The sequence below is a fragment of the Triticum urartu genome, chromosome 7A (assembly GCF_056163025.1).
Source record: "Triticum urartu cultivar PI428250 chromosome 7A, HENAU_Tu73, whole genome shotgun sequence".
Classification (NCBI taxonomy): Eukaryota; Viridiplantae; Streptophyta; class Magnoliopsida; order Poales; family Poaceae; genus Triticum; species Triticum urartu.
Window position 1 is genome coordinate 725,848,018 of NC_141879.1, and position 22,508 is coordinate 725,870,525.

The window sequence follows — 22,508 nt, forward strand, 5'->3', positions numbered from 1 at the left end:
ATACCTGGACAAAAGCAGGAAGAATGTGTACCTGGGCTATCGTCGATTTCTTCCGACCAACCATCAATGTCGAAAGAAAGGCAAGCATTTCAAAGGCGAGGCAGATCACCGGAAGAAGCCCGCCATGCGTACCGGTGATCACGTACTTGCTATGGTCAATGATTTACACTACGTAATCTTTGGAAAGGGTCCCGGTGGACTAGCTGTTCTGAATGACGCTGAGGGACACGCACCCATGTGGAAGAAGAAATCTATATTTTGGGACCTACCCTACTGGAAAGACCTAGAGGTCCGCTCTTCAATCGACGTGATGCACGTGACGAAGAACCTTTGCGTGAACCGGCTAGGCTTCTTGGGCGTGTATGGGAAGACAAAAGATACACCTGAGGCACGGGAGGACCTGCAATGTTTGCACGAAAATGACGTCATGCCTCCGAAGCAGTATAAAGGTCCTGCCAGCTATGCTCTTACGAAAGAAGAGAAAGAAATCTTCTTTGAATGCCTGCTCAGTATGAAGGTCACGACTGGCTTCTCGTCGAATATAAAGGGAATAATAAATATGCCAGAGAAAAAGTTTCAGAACCTAAAGTCTCATGACTGCCACGTGATTATGACGCAACTGCTTCCGGTTGCATTGAGGGGGCTTCTACCGGAAAACGTCCGGTTAGCCATTGTGAAGCTATGTGCATTCCTCAATGCAATCTCTCAGAAGGTGATCGATCCAGAAATCATACCAAGGCTAAGGAGTGATGTGGCACAATGTCTTGTCAGTTTCGAGCTGGTGTTCCCACCATCCTTCTTCAATATCATGACGCATGTCCTAGTTCATCTAGTCGACGAGATTGTCATCCTGGGGCCCGTATTTCTACACAATATGTTCCCCTTTGAGAGGTTCATGGGAGTCCTAAAGAAATATGTCTGTAACCGCGCTAGGCCAGAAGGAAGCATCTCCATGGGCCATCAAACAGAGGATGTTATCGGGTTTTGTGTTGACTTCATTCCTGGCCTTAACAAGATAGGTCTCCCTAAATCGCGGTATGAGGGGAGACTGACTGGAAAAGGCACTCTTGGAAGAGACTCAATAATATGCAGGGACGGATATTCTTGGTCTCAAGAACACTTCACAGTTCTAAAGAACTCTACCTTGGTGACCTCGTATGTCGATGAACACAAGAACAGTCTGCGCTCCAAACACCCGGAGCAGTGCGACGACTGGATTACATGTGAACACATCAGGACTTTCAGCAGTTGGTTGGAAACACGTCTCAGAGGTGACAACACTGTTTGTGATGAGTTGTACTTGTTGTCCAGGGGACCATCTTTGACTATATTGACTTACAAAGGATACGAGATAAATGGGAATACATTTTACATGATCGCCCAAGATCAAAAGAGCACCAACCAAAACAGCAGTGTCCGCTTTGATGCAGCAACCGAGAGCGGAAAGGACACATATTATGGTTACATAGTGGACATATGGGAACTTGACTACGGACCTGATTTTAAGGTCCCTTTGTTTAAGTGCAAATGGGTCAATCTGTCAGGCGGCGGGGTACAGGTAGACCCACAGTACGGAATGAAAATAGTGGATCTGAAAAATCTTGGGTACATTGACAAACCATTCGTCCTAGCCAATGATGTGGCACAGGTTATCTATGTGAAGGACATGTCTACCAAACCGAGAAAAAGAAAAGATAAGGAAGCGAATACATCATACGATGAGTCAAAGCGCCACATAGTTCTTTCAGGAAAAAGGGACATCCTGGGAGTGGACGGCAAGACAGACATGTCTGAAGATTATGAAAAGTTTCATGAAATTCCTCCCTTCAATGTCGAGGCCGACCCAAGCATCCTGATAAACAATGAAGATTATCCATGGTTACGGCGCAATAAGCAAATGACACAAGCGAAGAAAAAGTGAAGACTTTCTCCCGCAACTATTATGATGATAACATGCCAACTTTGTAACACACGAACATGCTACCATTGTCCGTTTTGTACATGCACATGCTATGTGGGTGAAATTATGATACCATGCCAACTTTCAACTTTTTCAGAGATCATTTGAAATGCTTTCATGTCTTATGGTTCGGCCCTCGTAATACCATGACCATTAGTCCCTGGCCCATGCCAACTTTCAACTTTCTAAAACTAATGGCACTAACAGAAAGTTTATAATTTTGCTCCTTGCCCCTGGCCCATGACCATTAGTCCCGGTTTGTGCCACAAACCGGGACTAAAGGGTTGGTCCTCGTTGCGGGCAGAGTTTAGTCCCACCTCGCCAACTGAAGGGGGCTCACACTAATTTATAAGCCCTTCCCTCTCTGCCTTGTTGAGCTCCTCTCAAAGTGAAAATAGATGCCCTAATAGAGAAAAGATTAACCTAAATTCATAGTGAATTTCTCTGAAATTCATAGAAATTTACTATGAATTTAGGTTGAATTTTCTCTATAAGCGCATATATTCTCATTTTTAGTAAGTTAATCACAAACTTGTGATTCAAACAATTTTCAAAGAATTCAAATTTTAACTATTCAAATTTGAAACTAATGGCACTAACACAAAGTTTATAATTTTTCTAAAACTAATGGCACTAAAAGAAAGTTTATAATTTTGCTAACCTAAAACCAAACAGAATTAAAAATTAAAGCAAAAAACAAAAGAAAATAAAAAATGCAAAAAACAAATCAAAAAAACAGGAAAAAAACTATTTTTATAGTAAAGTTAATCACAAAATAAAATGGCACTAACAGAAAGTTTACAATTTTTCTAAAACTAAAAGCAAAAAGAATAAAAAAATAAAGCAAAAAACAAAAGAAAATAAATAATGCAGAAAACAAAACAAAAAAACTGGAAAAAATAGCAACAATAAGTATTTGTTGTAAGTAGAAACAAAATAAAATAAATAAAGCAACAAAGAAAACAAAAAAACAAAAAAAGTGTTTTCAAATTTGAAAACTAATGGCATTAACAAAAAAGTTTATAATTTTTCTAAAACTAAAAGCATATAGAATTAAAAAATAAAGCAAAAACAAAAGAAAATAAAATAAATAAAGCAACAAAAAAACAAAAAAATGCCACCTACTGGGCCACCACGGCCTGAATACGACTAGAAACCCATCAAAGGGCCAGGATTCAGGCCCACAGGAGGCCTAGTAGGCCCACACACATAGCAGTGACAATTAGGCCCGTAAGCCTGCAATGGAGAGAAGCTCGAGAGGGGTGCGACAGTGGGGATTATAAACCACTGCGCACCCCTCTCAACTAGCGAGGTGGGACTAAACTTTCGACGCCGCAGCCGCACAAGGCCTTTGGTCCCGGTTGGTGCCACCAACCGGGACTAAAGGGGGGCATTGGTCACGGTTTGTGCCACAAACCGTGACCAATGCCCCCCTTTAGCACAAACCGTGACCAATGCCCCCCTTTAGTCCCGGTTGGTGCCACCAACCGGGACCAAAGGCTGCCGCCTCCTGCTGAAAAGAGGCCTTTGGTCTCGGTTGGTGGCACCAACCGGCACTAAAGGGGGGCATTGGTCACGGTTTGTGCCACGAACCGTGACCAATGCTCCGTCTATATAAGCCACACTTGTGAAAATTTTTGTTCAGTTTCTTCGATCCCGCCCCGACGACGCCGCCAGGCTGCCCCTCTGCTCGCCTCGCCGTCGCTGCCGTTGCCCCTGCCCCGCCTCGAGCACGCCCTGCCTCACCGTCGTCGCCGGCCGCCCGTCCGCCGCCCCCGAGCACCCCCTGCGCCACCGAGCCCATCCGCCGCCCCCGAGCACCCTCTGCGCCTCGCCGTCGCCGCCGTTGCCCCTGCCCCGCCCCCGAGCGCGCCCTACCTCGCCGTCGTCGCCGGCCGCCCGTCCGCCGCCCCCGAGCCCGTCCGTCGCCCCCGAGCGCGCCCCGCCGTCGCCCTCGCCCTCGCCGACCCCGAGCCTGTCCTCGTCGCCGTCGCCCCCGACGCCGGCCGCCCGCGTCTCCTCCCCGATCCCTCCGGGAGAGGTAGCTACCGCCCCATCCTCCCCCTTCCTTCCTTCCCTGCTCCTTAATTTGCATAATACTGTAGATGTATGTATGATGAATTTTGATATTTTTTTTGTTCATATATAATGTAGATGCATGCTTATGTATGTATGGAATGATATCGATGGATGTATGTATATAGAACATTCGTAGAAAATATGACGAATCCGATATGACCAATGTCCCCCTCCGGTTCACTCGGGAACACTAACTCTCTCAGAGAAAAAATGTTATCGAGGAAAAAAATGTTATCGGGGTCGAGGGTCGTCGAACATGAGAGGGAGAAGAGGATAAAAAAGAAGATAAAGAAGAAAAAAAAGAGGAGAAGAAAGAATAGAGGAGCTTCTCCTCTATTCTTTCTTCTCCTCTTTCTTTTTCTTTTTCTTCCTCTTTTTTATCGGGAACGAGGGTCGTCGAGGGTCGCTGAGCGGTAGAGGAAGAAGAGGATAAAAAAGAAGAGGAAGAAAAAAAAGAGAGGGGTCGACAGTCGCCTAGGGGTCGAGAGGGGGTCTAGGGTCGCCGAGAGGGGAGAGGAAGACGAGGAGAAATAAATAAGAAGAAGAAAAAAAGAAGAAAAAGAAGAGGAGAAGAAGAAAGGAATAGAGGAGAAAAGAGAAAATAGAATATCAAATAGAATATATATTCTATTTTCTCTTTTCTCCTCTATTCCTTTCTTCTTCTCCTCTTTTTTTCTTCTTTTTTTTCTTCGACACGTGGGGAGGGTCGAGAACGTCGGACATTCATGAGAGAGGCGAGGAAGAAGGGGAAGAAGAGGGAGAAGAAGTGGAGAGGAAGAAGATGAAGTCTTCTCCTCTATTCTTTCTTCTCTTGTTTTTTCTTCTTCTTCCTATATGTATTAGTTTTTTTTATTTAGGTTGTTAATTAGTAGATATTAATTTTGTTCATATATGTATGGATGCATGTGATATGTATGTATGTATGTATGTATCGGGTATGTCGTTGTCGATATACCCCCTACCCGATAACTTCGACATGAGGGGGTTGAGAGGGGGTCTAGGGTCGCCGAGGGGTTGAGGGTCGTCGAACATGAGAGGAAGAAGAGGATAAAAAAAGAAGAGGAAGAAGAAAAAAAGGAGAAGAAAGAATAGAGGAGTTCTTCTCCTCTATTCTTTCTTCTCCTCTTTTTTTTTCTTCTTCTTCCTCTTTATTTTATCGGGAACGAGGGTTGTCGAGGGTCCACGTCACTTGTGGGACGTGGATGTAGTGTCCGACACCGACGGCCACATGTATCTCACACCCATGATACATGCTATTTAGGGTTTCCTCTACCGTTCGGCGACCCTGACCCTCGACGACCCTCGTTTCCGATAAAATAAAGAGGAAGAAGAAGAAAAAAAAGAGAAGAAGAGAAGATCTTTTCTTCTTCTGATCTTCTCTTATTCTCTTTTTTTTCTTCTTCTTCCTCTTTATTTTATCGGGAACGAGGGTCGTCGAGGGTCGCCGAGCGGTAGAGGAGAAACCCTTAATAGAAAGTATCGTCGGTGTGAGATACATGTACTATCGGTGTCGGACACTACATCCACGTCCCACATGTGGCGCGGGCTTCGACGCCCACGTCACTTGTGGGATGTGGATGTAGTGTCCGACACCGACGGCCACATGTATCTCACACCCACGATACTTGCTATTTAGGGTTTCCTCTACCGTTCGGTGACCCTGACCCTCGACGACCCTCGTTTCCAATAAAATAAAGAGGAAGAAGAAGAAAAAAAAGAGAAGAAGAGAAGAAGAAGAAGAAAAAAAAGAGAAGAAGAGAAGAAGAAGAAAAAAAAAAGAGGAGAAGCAAGGGTACAAGCGATAGAGGAACGAGAAGCAAATCGCAGCAAACGTATTGCCGAAGCTTCCCCCGAAGCTACCCCGCCATCTCAGCGGAGAAGCAGTGTGGCTTCCACCGAGCTGCTTCAGCCGGAGCATGCCTTGACGGCTCCTGCCAGCTATCCCGTGGATGCTATCACGGAGTCTCAAAATTTCCACCTTATGACGCAATGGATGAATTTGAAGGTCAAGGCGGCTGTTGGCTCTGTTTATCCTACTGAACCCGGCGCAACTTTTCACTGCCGGCCGATTCCAGAAGGATATGCTAGGGTGATGGTGGATGAAATAACAGAGGGATTTGAGGACGTCCAGCTTGACCACCCTACCGGTGAAGGGGAGACTAGGCTGGGGTCTGCTCTGAAGACTCCATGCCTATGGCGGAAGGAGCTCATCAACCTTCCGAACTGGATACCTCCGCCTCCTCCTCCTCCTCCGGCAAGTCAGGGAACTCCGCCTCCTCCACCGCCTCCTCCTCCGGCGAGTCAGGGCACTCTGCCTCCTCCACCGCCTCCTCCTCCGGCGAGTGACAATCAGGGCACTCGACCGGCTCCTTCTCCAGCGCGTGGCGGCACTCCGCCTCCTTCTCCGCCTGCGCCAACGCGCCCGAGTAGCCAGCCTCCTCCTTCTCCGCCTCGCCAGCAAGGGCGGAAGAGACCTACCGCCGTTCCGGCTGCTCCGGCGCGTCGTAGTCCTTCTCCTCCGCCTCGTAAGCAAGTAAAGAAGACAACCGCTCCGTCTGCTCTGCCGGCGTCTAGCAGTACAGCCAGAGGCGGGAGGAAATACAGATTTGGTCCTTCTCTGAAGACTCCAGAGAAGTTACCATACGAGAGGACCCCGGAGGAGAACTCCGAGATCGCACGAGAAGAAGTGAGGAATTACTTTGAAGGGGTGAAAGCAAAGAAACATCCACCTCCGGAGGAGAAGGTAGATCCGATGAAAGCGAAGCGCACTCTGGCTGCCCTTACAAAACCACCCAAGTCTCCGTCGAAAGGAAACTATGAGCGCATTATTGGAAAGGAATTTGCCAAAGCGGAGCGGTCGGGAAGTACTATCAGTGATCAAAGGCTGAAAGAACGACGAGCTGGGAAACAAATTGCCCAGCTCGGCGAACAAGCGAAGCAATCGTGCCCCCCGCTCAAGGTGCCTAGCGATAACGTCGCTAATGATCCGAGGATGGTGCCTGGTTATAGCAATCTTGGCGATTACCTGCCCGACGATGTACATTATGATTTCATGGAGGTGCAGATACAAAGATACGAGTACGGGAAGCCTCTCGTCAAAGATGAAAGATCTCTATCAACGATGATGCGAAGATTGCATGATTGGTACTTGAAAATCTGCAGAGACTCTGAGGGGAGGAGTACTTTGTATGTGAAAGTTAAAAAGGAGCATGACCTCGTTGCAATTGAACTGTTGCCTGTTCCATTTGAGGAGTTCTTTCAGTTTTTCAATCAATTGGCCCTCGATAAAACAACGGTCGCCTGCTACTGTCTGTAAGTAGTACTACTTCTATCATTAAGTCTCTCTATATAGCTCAGCTCTTTCATTGCATGTATTTATAATCATCCTCAATATATTGTGCAGATTGAAGATCGCCGAATTGAAGAAAAGACAAGTCGGTGATATTGGGTTCATTAACACATATCTCATAGATGCAACTCAGGTTAAATTTCATGCCGCAGATACCGTGGCCAACTTGCTACGATCGTTGGTAATAAATCAAAACAAAGATATAATACTCTTTCCTTACAACTTCAAGTGATTGTTACTGTCTTGTGCGTATTCAGGTTCCCTTATATATTAGTCAAGGTTATAGTAATGTAATTGATGAGTTATGCATACGTGTGCAGTTACCACTATATTCTCCTAGAGATTAAGCTTGAGCAGGGACTAGTAACCGTCTTAGACTCAAGACGAAAAGATCCCCAGGACTATGCAGACATGACTCAAATGCTCGAGAAGTAAGTTAAATCGATCATTATCCACCATATCAGCAACTTTGTTCATTTCCTGATATATCAAGTAATTGTTTTCTTTGTCTGGCAGGGTTTGGAAAAAATTCTCCAAAAAAGCTCCAGGACTCCCGAAGAAGCTGCAATTTAGACACCCGAAAGTAGGTACTATAGTAGCATGTTCCACGCATCTCCTATTGATTGAAGCGCTAGTTTCATCAATACCATTTGGCATTCTTGCTTATCAGTTTGATTGACCTCTATTTCTTGTAAAGTGGTTGTGGCAGGAACAAGGGAATGATTTCTGTGGATACTACGTTTGTGAGTCCATCCGCCACACGACCTGTGAGCGGGGCTACACTGACGAACAATATGAAGTACGTAAATAACAACATTCACAATTTTATTTTATTACCATCATTTGTGTTGAGTTTCATTCATTCATATATATATGTATTGACCCCCTTCTTTAAATTAGATGTTTCGGAAGTGGGATGAACTCCTAGCACCAGCTCGCATGCGAGCAATTCAAGAGGAATTGGCGGCATTCTTTCTTGACCACGTGATCGCTGAAGACGGAGAATACTATGTGGACCATGAGTCCGTATGATTATATTTGTAAGAGATAATTATTGTATATATGTAACTGGTAGTGTCGGATAGATATACGAGAACTTGTTGTTCGACCAATCTCTCGGAGAAGGAGAGGTGGTCGATATCACTTCTCTCTGTATGCATATATGTTCATGACGATCTTCTGTTTCCTTCGTTTGCTTACTAGCTAGCTAGCATGTCAAGTCCTCTCTATACGTATGTATAGTACGTAGCGTCGACCAAGCACGGACATAAGAGAGGACACTTCTCTCTATTAATTATAGCTAGCTAACACAATATATGAAACACCTAAATTAACCCCCCAAAACCCCCAAACCCCTCCCCCCCTTTTAAAAAAAACCCAGCCACAGAAATGCTGACGCGTGGATGCCTATTGGTCCCGGTTGGTGGCACCAACCGGGACCAAAGGGTCTCCTGCCTGGGCTCCACGCACAGGCCACGTGGAGGCCCATCTGTCCCGGTTCTGGATTGAACCGGGACTAAAGGGACAGGGCATTAGTACCGACCCTTTAGTCCCGGTCCAGGAACCGGGACAAAAGGCCCTTACGAACCAGGACAACAGGCCATTTTTCTACCAGTGGTCCCAATGAATTGCATGAGCTGGAACTGTCGAGGGCTTGGGAACCCATCGACAGTTCGAGAGCTTCGCAAGATTGTGAAGCAAGAAGGCCCCTCCCTCCTCTTTGTCATGGAAACAAAGATTAGGGGACAATGTGTGGAGCACCTGAAATTTGTTCTAGGCTTCAAAGGTTGGTTCGCGGTGGATAGCGATGGTTTGAGTGGTGGCATTGGCTTGTTCTGGACTGATGATATACAAGTGGAACTGAAGAACTATATCCGGGCGCACATCGATGTACTCGTAAGGGAGCATGACAGTGGGGTGCCTCCTTGGCGGTTTATTGGTTTCTACGGAGCACCCCGAACAGAGAATAGGCATCACAGCTGGGAACTCGTACGGAGACTGTATGGTATCAGACATGATGGCTGGATTTTCATGGGTGATTATAATGAGACTATGTACGGCGAGGAACACTTTAGTGTGCACTCCCGGCCACAGTGGCAAATGCTAGCTTTTCGCGAAGCAGTTGATTACTGTTCTCTCCAAGACTTAGGTTGGAGAGGTGTTCCCTTTACATGGGATAATAGGCAACAAGGTGACTCTAATGTAAAAGCTCTACTTGATCGAGCGTTGGCCAATAATGAATTAATGCAAATGTTTGAATACACCAATGTTAAGCACATTAGTTCAGCTGAATCTGATCATTGCTATGTGCTAGCTGAACTGAGACGTGAGCAACCGAATAGATGGCATGCGGGGCAATGATCCTTTCGGTATGAAAATGTGTGGCAGACCCATGCAGAATACGATCAGCTGGTGATGGATATATGGCAGTCTGGGTCTGGTCAAGAAGGACTTGAAGGGGTGGTGCAAGCCCTTAATGTTGTACAATCCCGGCTCGGTTCCTGGGGTGAACGGGAGTTCGGTAACCTTGCAAAGAAAGTCAAGAAATTACAGAAAAATCTGGAGCGTTTGAGGGCTGCATCCATTGGCAGGGGTCCAACACAGGAAGAACTCTCGGTTGCAGCCCAGCTGAAGCTGGCGCTTCGCCAAGAGGAAATTTGGATCAAGCAGCGATCTAGGGTCCAAACTGTTCGTGCCGGGGACAGAAACACAAAATTTTTCCATGCCCGTGCATTGCAAAGGAGACAAACCAATCGGATCTCCTCTTTACAGAAACATGATGGAAATATTTGTACAGATCAAGATGAAATTAAAGAGGAGATCCAGAGTTTCTACCAAGGTTTGTACCTTTCCCAAGGTTACAGAGATATGTCTGAACTTCTAGCATTTGTCACTCCTCGTGTTACATCTAAAAACATACATACCTATTATCCGGTAACAACACTTAATTATTGCAGCAACTGTTCACAATTAGCATTCGCAACTATGTTGACATATTCTGGCAACTAGAGGCGACAATTTTTTTTTTTGAGAAAACATGACAACATGAGATCTTGTTTTGAAGCGGTTCGTCGAGACGAGCTCACAGGTGAAAACGGATCACCAATCAGATTAACGGTTAGTTAGACAAAACATTTTAAAAAAACTGAAAAAAGCAATTAGTACAATGATGTTAGTATGATGTGTAAGATTCATGCATGCACGCATGGATTCTCTCTATATCAAAATTCCATTGGGATGCCGCCGCACCGGACGACACTCATGCGCACTATGTACTTTTATTTTCCTAAGAATAATAGAAGTACCTTGTGTGAGCTGGGCCAATTGGCAGACGTCGACAGAGATGTAGGCGGCGCGGCCGTCACGGAGAGCGGCACCAAGGAGCGCATCATCCTCGTCGGGCTCCATGGTGACATTGGGGGCGAGGTCGGTGATCCGCACGCGCCAATCTCCGGAGCGGAGCAGCGCCGCGACCAGGTGCCTCGCCATGAATCCCCGGCCGCCGGTCACCGCGCACAACCGACGTGCTTCCTGGCCGACCGGGGAAGGATCCATGCATGCGCGTGCTAGCAAGTACTGTACGTACGTATTAGTACAATCCAGCTGCTAGCTTGATAGCTGTACTATATACGGATGTGTACGATTTTAGTCGCTCGATCCTTTGGGTTGCCCTGAAGAAAACTATGACTGATCAAGGAGACCGACGACGATGAAGGAAATGCTAAAACGACTGGCATATTAGTAGCGTGTGTTTCTCGGCAGGAGTAAGTGACCGATTGGCCGTTAGGTGGAAAACATAATGTCATGGCAGACCTATCTGACTCTGCATTGCTGTATTAGTGACTTAATTTCTTGTAAAATACCAAATATACTATAGGAAAATTAATTAATGGTAGGTCGATCGGATTTGAGGCAGCCATGCATGGTGCGCCGCACAAAATAGTACTCCCTCTGTACCTAAATATATTTTGTACAAAGAGAGTAATAATAAGCACATGGGCTGCTTATATGCCCGACAAAGTATATAAATGCAATAATTAATATTTTCGGTGTGTCCTGATGAGCTGCAGGACAAGTCATGGGCGGATTGATGGGTGCAGGCCGGTATTAATTTTCCTTGGTGATCAATTAAACAGCTGTCGGTAGGAGATTTGTTCCTGTTAGGTTGAGTGGCGGGTGATCTTTATGTCGTCTCTGTTGGTTTCCTGCGTGTGGCAAGGTACCTATAATTAGAGTTAGATAATTATTGACCCATCTTAAAAATAATCAAAATAATAATGCCCACACGTGCGACAGTTATCAACATGCCCACATGCACTCGATGTCGTTCGATCCACTTGCATAATTTTTGAAGCAGTTGCCATCTGGGTGGAGAGTCATGTAAGCACCCAGTGCTGTGTAGGCATTATCATTTAGTGCCACACGTGCGGGCCCTCCTCGCCCGAACGGACACAGCAACGCTTCCCCGAACGTGTGGGCGAAACAGCTCTTCGTCCACATGACGCTCACACGGTGATAGATGGCAACTACAGGTGTGCATATGTGACAACTAGTTACGGCAACTACGGTTGACCATAAATGCACTAGTAGAAAAGGAGGCAAAGGTTCAGGCCGGGTAAGCCCATTAGTCTCGGTTCAGTCTAGAACCGGGACCAATGGGTGCATTGGACCCGGTTCATGAGCCCAGGGGGCCGGCCGGGCCACGTGGGCCATTGGTCCCGGTTCGTCTAGACCTTTTGGTCCCGGTTTGTGAGACGAACCAGGACCAATGGTCCTGGCTCCTGGCCCACCACCATTGGCCCCGGTTGGAGGCATGAACCGGGACCAAAGGCCCCCCTTTAGTCCCGGTTCATGCCACCAACCGGATCCAATGGTGGTGCCTATATGTACCCCCTCGCGCAAGAGCAGAGCACACTGCTCTGTTTTTTCTGGCCGAGGGGGAGAGGGCTTGGTGGTGCTCTAGCTCACCTCCTATGCACACAAGGTTTCGGTGGAATGCCCGAGCCACACTACTTAAGCTTTCTCCTCTCCAAGCTCGACCTCCAAACTCCATTTTCCTCAATATTTATCTAGGTTTAGCGGTCCGTCACGCCCCGCCCCCGTCTTCACCGCCGTCGATCACCCGCGCCGATCTCATCACCGGCACCACCGTGATGAGCCTCTTGTTCTTATCTTCTTTCTGAAAGGAAAAATATTCTTATTTGTATGTTTCAATAGATACTTGCACTAGTAGGGAAAAGCCTAGCAACAGCGAGGGTTTTGGGCCTCTCAGTAGCGCGGGTACCGGCGCTACTAATAAGGCGCTACAGCTAACGTATAGCAGTAGCGTTTGTTGTCCCACGCTACTGCTATACATGAATAGCTGTAGCGCTCTTTGGGAAAGGGCGCTACTGATATTATCTGTAGCGCTATTTGCTGGGACGCGCTACTGACAATGCGGCGCTACTGCTAAATTTCCCCCCTCGCTACTACTAGTTTATTTATTAGTTTTTTCCTGCATATTTGTTTTGTATTTGAATAGGCTTTATACAATAATCTTTAGCATATCATACACATACAAATGTAATCATAGCATATACATACAATTAGTCTCATCAAATCATGTCATCATCATAATCATCATCCAACACAAAGTGGTCTCTCGTCATCATCTCGAAAATAGCGATACAAGTCTCGAATGATATGCAAATACATCGTCATCCATCTAAACAATGATATACGCGAGAAGAGCTATCACTTTGAGAACATGAGTTCGTATCCCTCTCTCGCATTAGCGTGAACCTACGCTCGGAAACCGGAAACCGGTACATCTGGGCCTGACACTCCGGCCACTTGTCGTATATATACTCCTGGCGTAGCACTTCTTCGCCATCTATGATCTATGCACCAGCATCATCACATGAGTCGATGATATGCAACATATATAGTTGAGCAACAGAAAGACACAGACTTGGCAAAAATAGAAACAACATATCATAATTTGCGCCGTAACCATGGAAAATCTACATCATTTAACGGGATGCTCGGGTCAATATTCACTGTGAATGGAGCAATTTCATCAAACTTTTCATAATCTTCTGACATGTCTGTCTTGTCATCCACTCCCACGATGTTTCTCTTACCAGAAAGAACTATGTGCCGCTTTGGCTCATCGTACGATGCATTCGCTTCCTTATCTTTTCTTTTTCTTGGCTTGGTAGACATGTCCTTCACATAGAAAACCTGTGCCACATCATTGGCTAGGACGAATGGTTCGTCTGCATACGCAAGATTGTTGAGATCCACTGTTGTCATTCCGTACTGCGGGTCTTCCGTTACCCCGCCTCGTGTCATATTGACCCATTTGCACCAAAACAAAGGGACCTTCAAACCGCGTCGATAGTCAAGTTCCCATATGTCATGCATATAACCATAATATGTTTCCTTTCCCGTCTTGGTTTCTGCATCAAAGCGGACACCACTGTTTTGGTTGGTGCTCTTCTTATCTTGGGCGATTGTGTAAAATGTATTATCATTTATCTCGTACCCTTTGAAAGTCATTATATTCGAAGATGGTAACTGGGACAGCAAGTACAAGTCATCTTCAATAGAGGCATCATGCATGGTACATGTCTGCAACCAGCTGGCGAAACTCCTGGTTTGTTCACGTGTAACTCAGTCATCAGACCGCTCCGGAGCGTAGAAAATTCTTGTGTTCATCCATATACGGAGCCACCAAGGCGGAATTCTATAGAACTGTGTAGTGTGCTTCAGTGAGACAATGTCCGTCCATACATATTATTTGTTCCCCTCCTAGCGTGCCTTTTCCATCCAGTCTGCCCTTATGCCGCGATTCAGGAACACCAATCGGCTTAAGGTCAGGAATAAAGTCAATACAAAACTCAATGACCTCCTCATTTTCATGGCCCTTGGAGATGCTTCCTTCTGGCCTAGCACGGTTATGAACATATTTCTTTAAGACTCCCATGAACCTCTCAAAGGGGAACATATTGTGTAGAAATACAGGACCCAAAACGTTAATCTCTTCGCATAGGTGAACTAGGACGTGTGTCATGATGTTGAAGAAGGATGGTGGGAACACCAACTCAAAACTGACAAGACATTGCACCAAATCATTCTCTAACCTTGGTATGATTTCTGGATCGATTACCTTCTGAGAGATTGCATTGAGAAATGCACATAGCTTCACAATGGCTAATCGAACGTTTTCCAGTAGAAGCCCCCTCAATGCAACCGGAAACAGTTGCGTCATAATCACGTGGCAGTCATGAGATTTTAGGTTCTAGAACTTTTTCTCTGCCATGCTTATTATTCCCTTTATATTCGATGAGAAGCCAAACGATACCTTAATACTGAGCAGGCATTCAAAGAAGATTTCCTTCTCTTCTTTGGTAAGAGTGTAGCTTGCATGACCCTGATGTATGCCGTCTTTTCCGTGCATACGTTGCTGGTCCTCCCGTGCCTCAGGTGTATCTTTTCCGGAAACGGCAAGAGTTGGATTACATATTAGGTAAATCATATCCGGGGTGTTACAACACTCCACCACTACGAAAGGATCTCGTCCCGAGATCTAGGACTGGAAGAACGCCGGGTACTCAGAACGGAGGTGATCCTCGCGTTCCCAGGTGGCTTCACGGTCGGAATGGTGTGACCACTTGACTTTGAGGAATTTGATTGACTTGTTGCGAGTCTTGCGTTCAGTCTCTTCAAGAATAGCAACGGGGTGCTCACGATAAGAGAGATCTTCTTGGAGATCAATGTCTTCGAAGTTGACGGTGCGGTCAGGAGTCTTGAAGCACTTGCAGAGCTGAGAGACATGGAACACGTCATGCACATTTTCAAAGTTTGAAGGAAGCTTGAGTTGATAGGCGAGATCGCCTCTCTTGCTAACGATCTTGAAAGGTCCCACATATCTAGGGGCAAGCTTCCCTTTGATGCCGAAGCGACGAGTACCTTTCATAGGAGAGACGCGGAGGTAAACATGACCTCCGATCTCGAAAGCCAAATCACGGTGCTTACTATCATAGTGGCTCTTCTGGCGGGATTGGGCTGCTTTGAGGTTATCTCGAATGACTTTGCACATTTCCTCTGCCTCTGTGATTAAGTCATTACCGAGAAGCTGGCGTTCACCGGTTTCAGACCAGTTGAGAGGGGTACGGCACTTCCTGCCATACAGAATTTCAAATGGGGCCTTGCCCGAACTTGCTTGAAAACTGTTGTTGTAGGAGAGTTCAGCATATGGAAGACAATCCTCCCACTTCATGTCGAAGGAGATCACACAAGCCCTGAGCATATCTTCAAGAATCTGGTTGACACGCTCGACTTGACCGCTAGTTTAAGGATGGAAAGCTGTGCTGAAGCGGATGTTGGTGCCCATGGCCTTCTGAAAAGAATCCCAAAACTTGGAGGTAAAGATGCTGCCACGGTCTGAAGAGATCACTTGTGGAATACCGTGCAGAGAGACAATTCGAGAGGTATAGAGCTCCGCCAATTGAGCTGTAGTGATAGACTCTTTGATAGGCAGAAAGTGAGCCACTTTAGTGAGTTTGTCGATAACAACGAATATAGCATCATTGCCACGCTTGGACTTTGGAAACCCAGTCATGAAGTCCATCTCAATGTGGTCAAACTTCCATTCTGGAATGGCAAGAGGTTGGAGGAGACTAGTTAGCCTTTGGTGTTCTGCCTTCACTCTTCTACAGAGATCACATTCATTCATGAACTGAGCAATCTCGCACTTCATTCGAGTCCACCAATAAGCCTGCTTGAGGTCCTGATACATCTTCGTGCTTCCAGGGTGGATAGAGAGGAGAGAATTGTGAGCCTCGTTCATGATCACTTTACGAAGGTCACCTTTGGGCACAACAATACGATCCTCGAAGAAGAGAGTATCCTTGTCATCAAGGCGGTAGCACTTGTACTTGGGTTGACTCTTGGCAATCCCAATCTTCACCTTTTTCACCATAGCATCAAGAAGCTGATCTTGGCGAATCTGGTCTTCCAAGGTAGGAGAGACTTGAAGGTTGGCGAGGAAACCTTGAGGAACAACTTGCAGATTAAGTTTGCGGAAAGCTTCACAAAGCTCGGGTTGATAAGGCTTGAGAATCAGACTGTTGCAATAAGCCTTCCTGCTCAATGCGTCAGCAATCACATTGGCCTTGCCTGGAGTATACTCGATACTCGGATTATACTCTTGAATCATTTCGACCCATCGAGTCTGCCTGAGGTTGAGATTTGGCTGAGTGAAGATGTACTTGAGACTCTTGTGGTCAGTGAAAATGTCCACTTTTCTTCCCAATAAGAGATGTCTCCAAGTCAAAAGAGCATGCACAACTGCCACCAACTCGAGGTCATGAGTGGGGTAGTTCTTCTCGTTGGGCTTCAACTGGCGAGAGGTATAAGCCACTACTTTCTTCTCTTGCATCAACACTGCACCGAGACCTTGGAGAGATGCATCGCAAAAGACCTCGTACGGTTTGGATTCATCAGGAGGAGTCAGAACTGGAGCAGTGACCAATTTCTCTTTCAAAGTGTTGAAAGCAATGTCACACTCCGGAGACCAAACGTACTTGATGTGCTTCTGGAGAAGATTTGAGAGAGGCTTCACGATCTTTGAAAAGTTTTCAACGAATCTTCGACAGTAGCTTGCGAGACCGAGGAAGCTACGGAGTTGCTTCACGTTCTGAGGTGGTTCCCAATTCACAATTGCAGACACCTTCTCAGGATTCACCGCAATGCCCTTGGCAGAGATGATATGCCCAAGATAAAGAACCTCATCGAGCCAAAACTCGCACTTTGAGAACTTGGCGTAGAACTGATGTTCCCTGAGCTTATCGAGCACCAAACGCAAGTGCTTTGCATGGTCTTCCTTGTTCTTCGAAAAGACCAGAATGTCGTCGAGATAGACCAAAACAAAGTCATTGGTGTAGGCGTTGAAGATGAAGTTCATCATGCGAGAGAAAGTCGGAGGAGCGTTGACGAGGCCAAAAGACATGACAATGTATTCATATGAACCATAGCTTGTCCTGGAAGCCGCCTTGGGAATATCTTGCTCACGGATTCGAATCTGGTGATAACCCATATGGAGATCAAGCTTGGAGAATACTTGGGCACCATTGAGTTGTTCGAACAGCTCGTTGATGTTGGGAAGTGGGTACTTGTTCTTGATAGTCTTCTTGTTCAATGGATGGTAGTCAACACAAAGTCGGTCTGTTCCATCCTTCTTCTTCACAAAAAGAACACCTTAACCCCACGGAGAGGAACTAGGTCGGATGAGACCCATTCGCTCTTGAATATCGAGTTGCTTCTTCAGCTCCTTCAACTCTTCAGGTTCGAGCTTGTAAGGACGCTTGCACACTGGTTCTGTGCCAGGCTCAAGATCGATGACGAATTCAACTGGCCAGTGCAGAGGCATTCCTGGAAGCTCTTCTGGAAAGACGTCTTGATATTCGCAAACAACTGGAATTTGCAAGATAGCATCCAGTTCACCCTTCTCATTGAGGGAAAACAGACGGATTGTATCATCATGAGCGGCAAAGACAATTATAGACTCAGACGAATGAGTCAATTGAATTTGCCTGGCTGCACAATCAAGCTGAGCCTTGTGCTTAGAAAGCCAATCCATTCCGAGAATAAGATCAATGTCTGAGTCACCAAGAACCGTTGGAGAAGCCAGAAACTTGTAGTCACCCAAGGTGATAGTAACATCCGGAACGATGGAGTCAGCATGCATGCACTTACCGAGAGAGACAACTGCTAACGGACTAGGCAAAACTTGCGAAGTCAATTCATGCCTAGATGTAAACGGTCTTGAGATGAAACATTGCGATGCACAAGTGTTAAAAAGAACTTTTGCAGGAATATCATTAACAGGAAGGTTACCCATGATGACATCTGACGAGTCCTCTGCCTGAGCTGCATTCATCAAATTGACCTTGGCGTGCTTGGGGTTATGCTTGACCTATTGGGTTTCGTAGTAATTTCAAAAAAATTCCTACGCACACGCAAGATCATGTGATGCATAGCAACGAGAGGGGAGAGTGCTGTCTACGTACCCACGCAGACCGACTGCGGAAGCGTTGATGCAACGCAGAGGAAGTAGTCGTACGTCTTCACAATCCAACCGATCAAGCACCGAAACTACGGCACCTCCGAGTTCGAGCACACGTTCAGCTCGATGACGATCCCCGGACTCTGATCCAGCAAAGTGTCGGGGAAGAGTTCCGTCAGCACGACGGCGTGGTGACGATCTTGATGCACTACAGCAGCAGGGCTTCGCCTAAACTCCGCTACAGTATTATCGAGGAATATGGTGGCTGGGGGCACCGCACACGGCTAAGGAATAGATCACGTGGATCAACTTGTGTGTTTCTGGGGTGCCTCTACCTCAGTATATAAAGGAGCCAAGGGGGAGGGGGGCGCCGGCCAGGAGGAGGGCGCAGGAGGAGTCCTTCTCCTTCCGGGAGTAGGACTCCCCCCCCAATCCTAGTTGGACTAGGATTCCCCGAGGGGGAAAGAGAGAGAAGGGGGGCCGGCCACCTCTCCTAGTCCTAATAGGACTAGGGGGAGGGGGAGGCGCGCGGCCACCTTGGGCTACCCCTTTCTCCTTTCCACTAAAGCCCATCTAGGCCCATATGGTTCCCGGGGGGTTCTGGTAACCTCCCGGTACTCCGGTAAAATCCCGATTTCACCCGGAACACTTCCGATATCCAAACATAGGCTTCCAATATATCAATCTTTACGTCTCGACCATTTCGAGACTCCTCGTCATGTCCGTGATCACAGTCGGGACTCCGAACAACCTTCGGTACATCAAAATGCATAAACTCATAATATAACTGTCATCGTAACCTTAAGCGTGCGGACCCTACGGGTTCGAGAACAATGTAGACATGACCGAGACACGTCTCCGGTAAATAACCAATAGCGGGACCTGGATGCCCATATTGGCTCCTACATATTCTACGAAGATCTTTATCGGTCAGACCGCATAACAACATACGTTGTTCCCTTTGTCATCGGTATGTTACTTGCCCGAGATTCGATCGTCGGTATCCAATACCTAGTTCAATCTCGTTGCCGGCAAGTCTCTTTACTCGTTTTGTAATACATCATCTCGCAACTAAATCATTAGTTGCAATGCTTGCAAGGCTTATGTGATGTGCATTACCGAGAGGGCCCAGAGATACCTCTCCGACAATCGGAGTGACAAATCCTAATCTCGAAATACGCCAACCCAACATCTACCTTTGGAGACACCTGTAATGCTCCTTTATAATCACCCAGTTACGTTGTGACGTTTGGTAGCACCCAAAGTGTTCCTCCGGCAAACGGGAGTTGCATAATCTCATAGTTATAGGAACATGTATAAGTCATGAAGAAAGCAATAGCAACATACTAAACGATCGGGTGCTAAGCTAATGGAATGGGTCATGTCAATCAGATCATTCAACTAATGATGTGACCTCGTTAATCAAATAACAACTCTTTGTTCATGGTTAGGAAACATAACCATCTTTGATTAACGAGCTAGTCAAATAGAGGCATACTAGTGACACTTTGTTTGTCTATGTATTCACACATGTATTATGTTTCCGGTTAATACAATTCTAGCATGAATAATAAACATTTATCATGATTATAAGGAAATAAATAATAACTTTATTATTGCCTCTAGGGAATATTTCCTTCATGACCACAGCTGTACTTGCCGATCTCACAGGAGGAGGAGGAGGGAGACGCCTCTGATTGAAGCATTTGTTGGCATAGTGACCCTTCTGTTGGCACTTGTTGCACGTGACCTCTGAAAGCGGACGGTGATACGGAGCACTCGATCTTGGAGCTTGAGACGAAGTCTTGTTCTGAAAGCCAGGGTTGGGTGGGTTGGAAGATCCACTGCCACCTTTGCTCTTCTGCTGATACGGCTGACGAAACGGAGGAGGAGGAAGCCAATACTTCTGCTGCTTGGCCACTTGAGTAGAGGAAGAAGGAGTAGCATCCCTGACTCGCTTCTTGGAAGCATCACACCTTAGTTGAGCAGCCTCTTGCTTCAATGCCATGTTGTAGATCTCATTGTACCTCAAGGGCTCAAAGAGAACAAGAGCTAGCTGGATTTCTTCTCTGAGACCACCTCTGAAATGGTATATCATGCTCTTCTCGTCAGGGACGTCCTGCTTGTGAAATCTGGATTCCTTTGCCAAGGCAATTGCACCAGTATTGTCACAAAAGATTTTCATTGGACCCAATGCACTAGGTATGACACCTAGATCGGATATGAACTCCTTCATCCAGACTCCTTCGTTCGCTGCTTCCGAAGCAGCTATGTACTCCGCTTCACATGTAGATCCTGCTGCGACGCTTTGTTTAGAACTGCACCAACTGACAGCTCCACCGTTTAATGTAAACACGTATCCGGTTTGCGATTTAGAATCGTCTGGATCAGTGTCAAAGATTGCATCAACGTAACCATTTACGATGAGCTCTTTGTCACCTCCATATACAAGAAGCATATCCTTAGTCCTTTTCAGGTATTTCAGGATGTTCTTGACCGCTGTCCAGTGATCCACTCCTGGATTACTTTGGTACCTCCCTGCTAGACTTATAGCAAGGCACACATCAGGTCTGGTACACAGCATTTCATACATGATAGATCCTATTGCTGATGCATAGGGAACATCTTTCATATTCTCTCTATCTTCTGCAGTGGTCGGGCATTGAGTCTTACTCAATTTCACACCTTGTAACACCGGCAAGAATCCTTTCTTTGCTTGATCCATTTTGAACTTCTTCAAAATTTTGTCAAGGTATGTTGTTTGTGAAAGTCCAATTAAGCGTTTTGATCTATCTCTATAGATATTTATGCCTAATATGTAAGCAGCTTCACCGAGGTCTTTCATTGAAAAACTCTTATTCAAGTATCCCTTTATGCTATCCAGAAATTCTATATCATTTCCAATCAGTAATATGTCATCCACATATAATATCAGAAATGCTACAGAGCTCCCACTCACTTTCTTGTAAATACAGGCTTCTCCGAAAGTCTGTATAAAACCAAATGCTTTGATCACACTATCAAAGCGTTTATTCCAACTCCGAGAGGCTTGCACCAGTCCATAAATGGATCGCTGGAGCTTGCACACTTTGTTAGCTCCCTTTGGATCGACAAAACCTTCTGGTTGCATCATATACAACTCTTCTTCCAGAAATCCATTCAGGAATGCAGTTTTGACATCCATCTGCCAAATTTCATAATCATAAAATGCGGCAATTGCTAACATGATTCGGACAGACTTAAGCATCGCTACGGGTGAGAAGGTCTCATCGTAGTCAACCCCTTGAACTTGTCGAAAACCTTTTGCGACAAGTCGAGCTTTGTAGACAGTAACATTACCGTCAGCGTCAGTCTTCTTCTTGAAGATCCATTTATTCTCAATTGCTTGCCGATCATCGGGCAAGTCAACCAAAGTCCATACTTTGTTCTCATACATGGATCCCATCTCAGATTTCATGGCTTCAAGCCATTTTGCGGAATCTGAGCTCACCATCGCTTCTTCATAGTTCGTAGGTTCATCATGATCTAGTAGCATGATTTCCAGAACAGGATTACCGTACCACTCTGGTGCGGATCTCACTCTGGTTGATCTACGAGATTCAGTAGTATCTTGATCTGAAGTTTCATGATCATTATCATTAGCTTCCTCACTAACTGGTGTAGGTGTCACTGAAACAGTTTTCTGTGATGTACTACTTTCCAATAAGGGAGCAGGTACAGTTACCTCGTCAAGTTCTACTTTCCTCCCACTCACTTCTTTCGAGAGAAACTCCTTCTCTAGAAAGTTCCCGAATTTAGCAACAAAAGTCTTGCCTTCGGATCTGTGATAGAAGATGTATCCAATAGTTTCCTTTGGATATCCTATGAAGACACATTTCTCCGATTTGGGTTCGAGCTTATCAGGTTGAAGCTTTTTCACATAAGAATCGCAGCCCCAAACTTTCAGAAACGACAACTTTGGTTTCTTGCCAAACCACAGTTCATAAGGCGTCGTCTCAACGGATTTTGATGGTGCCCTATTTAACGTGAATGCGGCCGTCTCTAGAGCGTATCCCCAAAACGATAGCGGT

At 46.0% G+C, this 22,508-nt stretch overlaps 1 protein-coding gene across 1 annotated transcript; it reads right to left on the bottom strand.

The window, feature by feature from the left end:
• Positions 1-1,364: 1,364 nt before the first annotated feature.
• On the bottom strand, positions 1,365-11,220 carry LOC147962295 (3beta-hydroxysteroid-dehydrogenase/decarboxylase-like). Its single transcript, XM_087537279.1, has 2 exons — positions 10,694-11,220; positions 1,365-1,852 (listed from the first exon to the last, which is right to left on the bottom strand). Exons 1-2 carry the CDS (start codon positions 10,941-10,943, stop codon positions 1,827-1,829), a joined length of 276 nt encoding a protein of 91 aa, XP_087393405.1. The 5' UTR covers positions 10,944-11,220; the 3' UTR covers positions 1,365-1,826.
• Between the last annotated feature and the right edge of the window lie 11,288 nt (positions 11,221-22,508).

Bases quoted from the DNA above. Each gene is read 5' to 3' on its own strand.
- LOC147962295 (XM_087537279.1), bottom strand. From the start codon at position 10,943: ATGGATCCTTCCCCGGTCGGCCAGGAAGCACGTCGGTTGTGCGCGGTG. The intron at 1,853-10,693 runs GTACTTCTATTA...ATTGTTTATCAG, and splicing joins ATTGGCCCAGCTCACACAAG to GATGCTTGGGTCGGCCTCGA.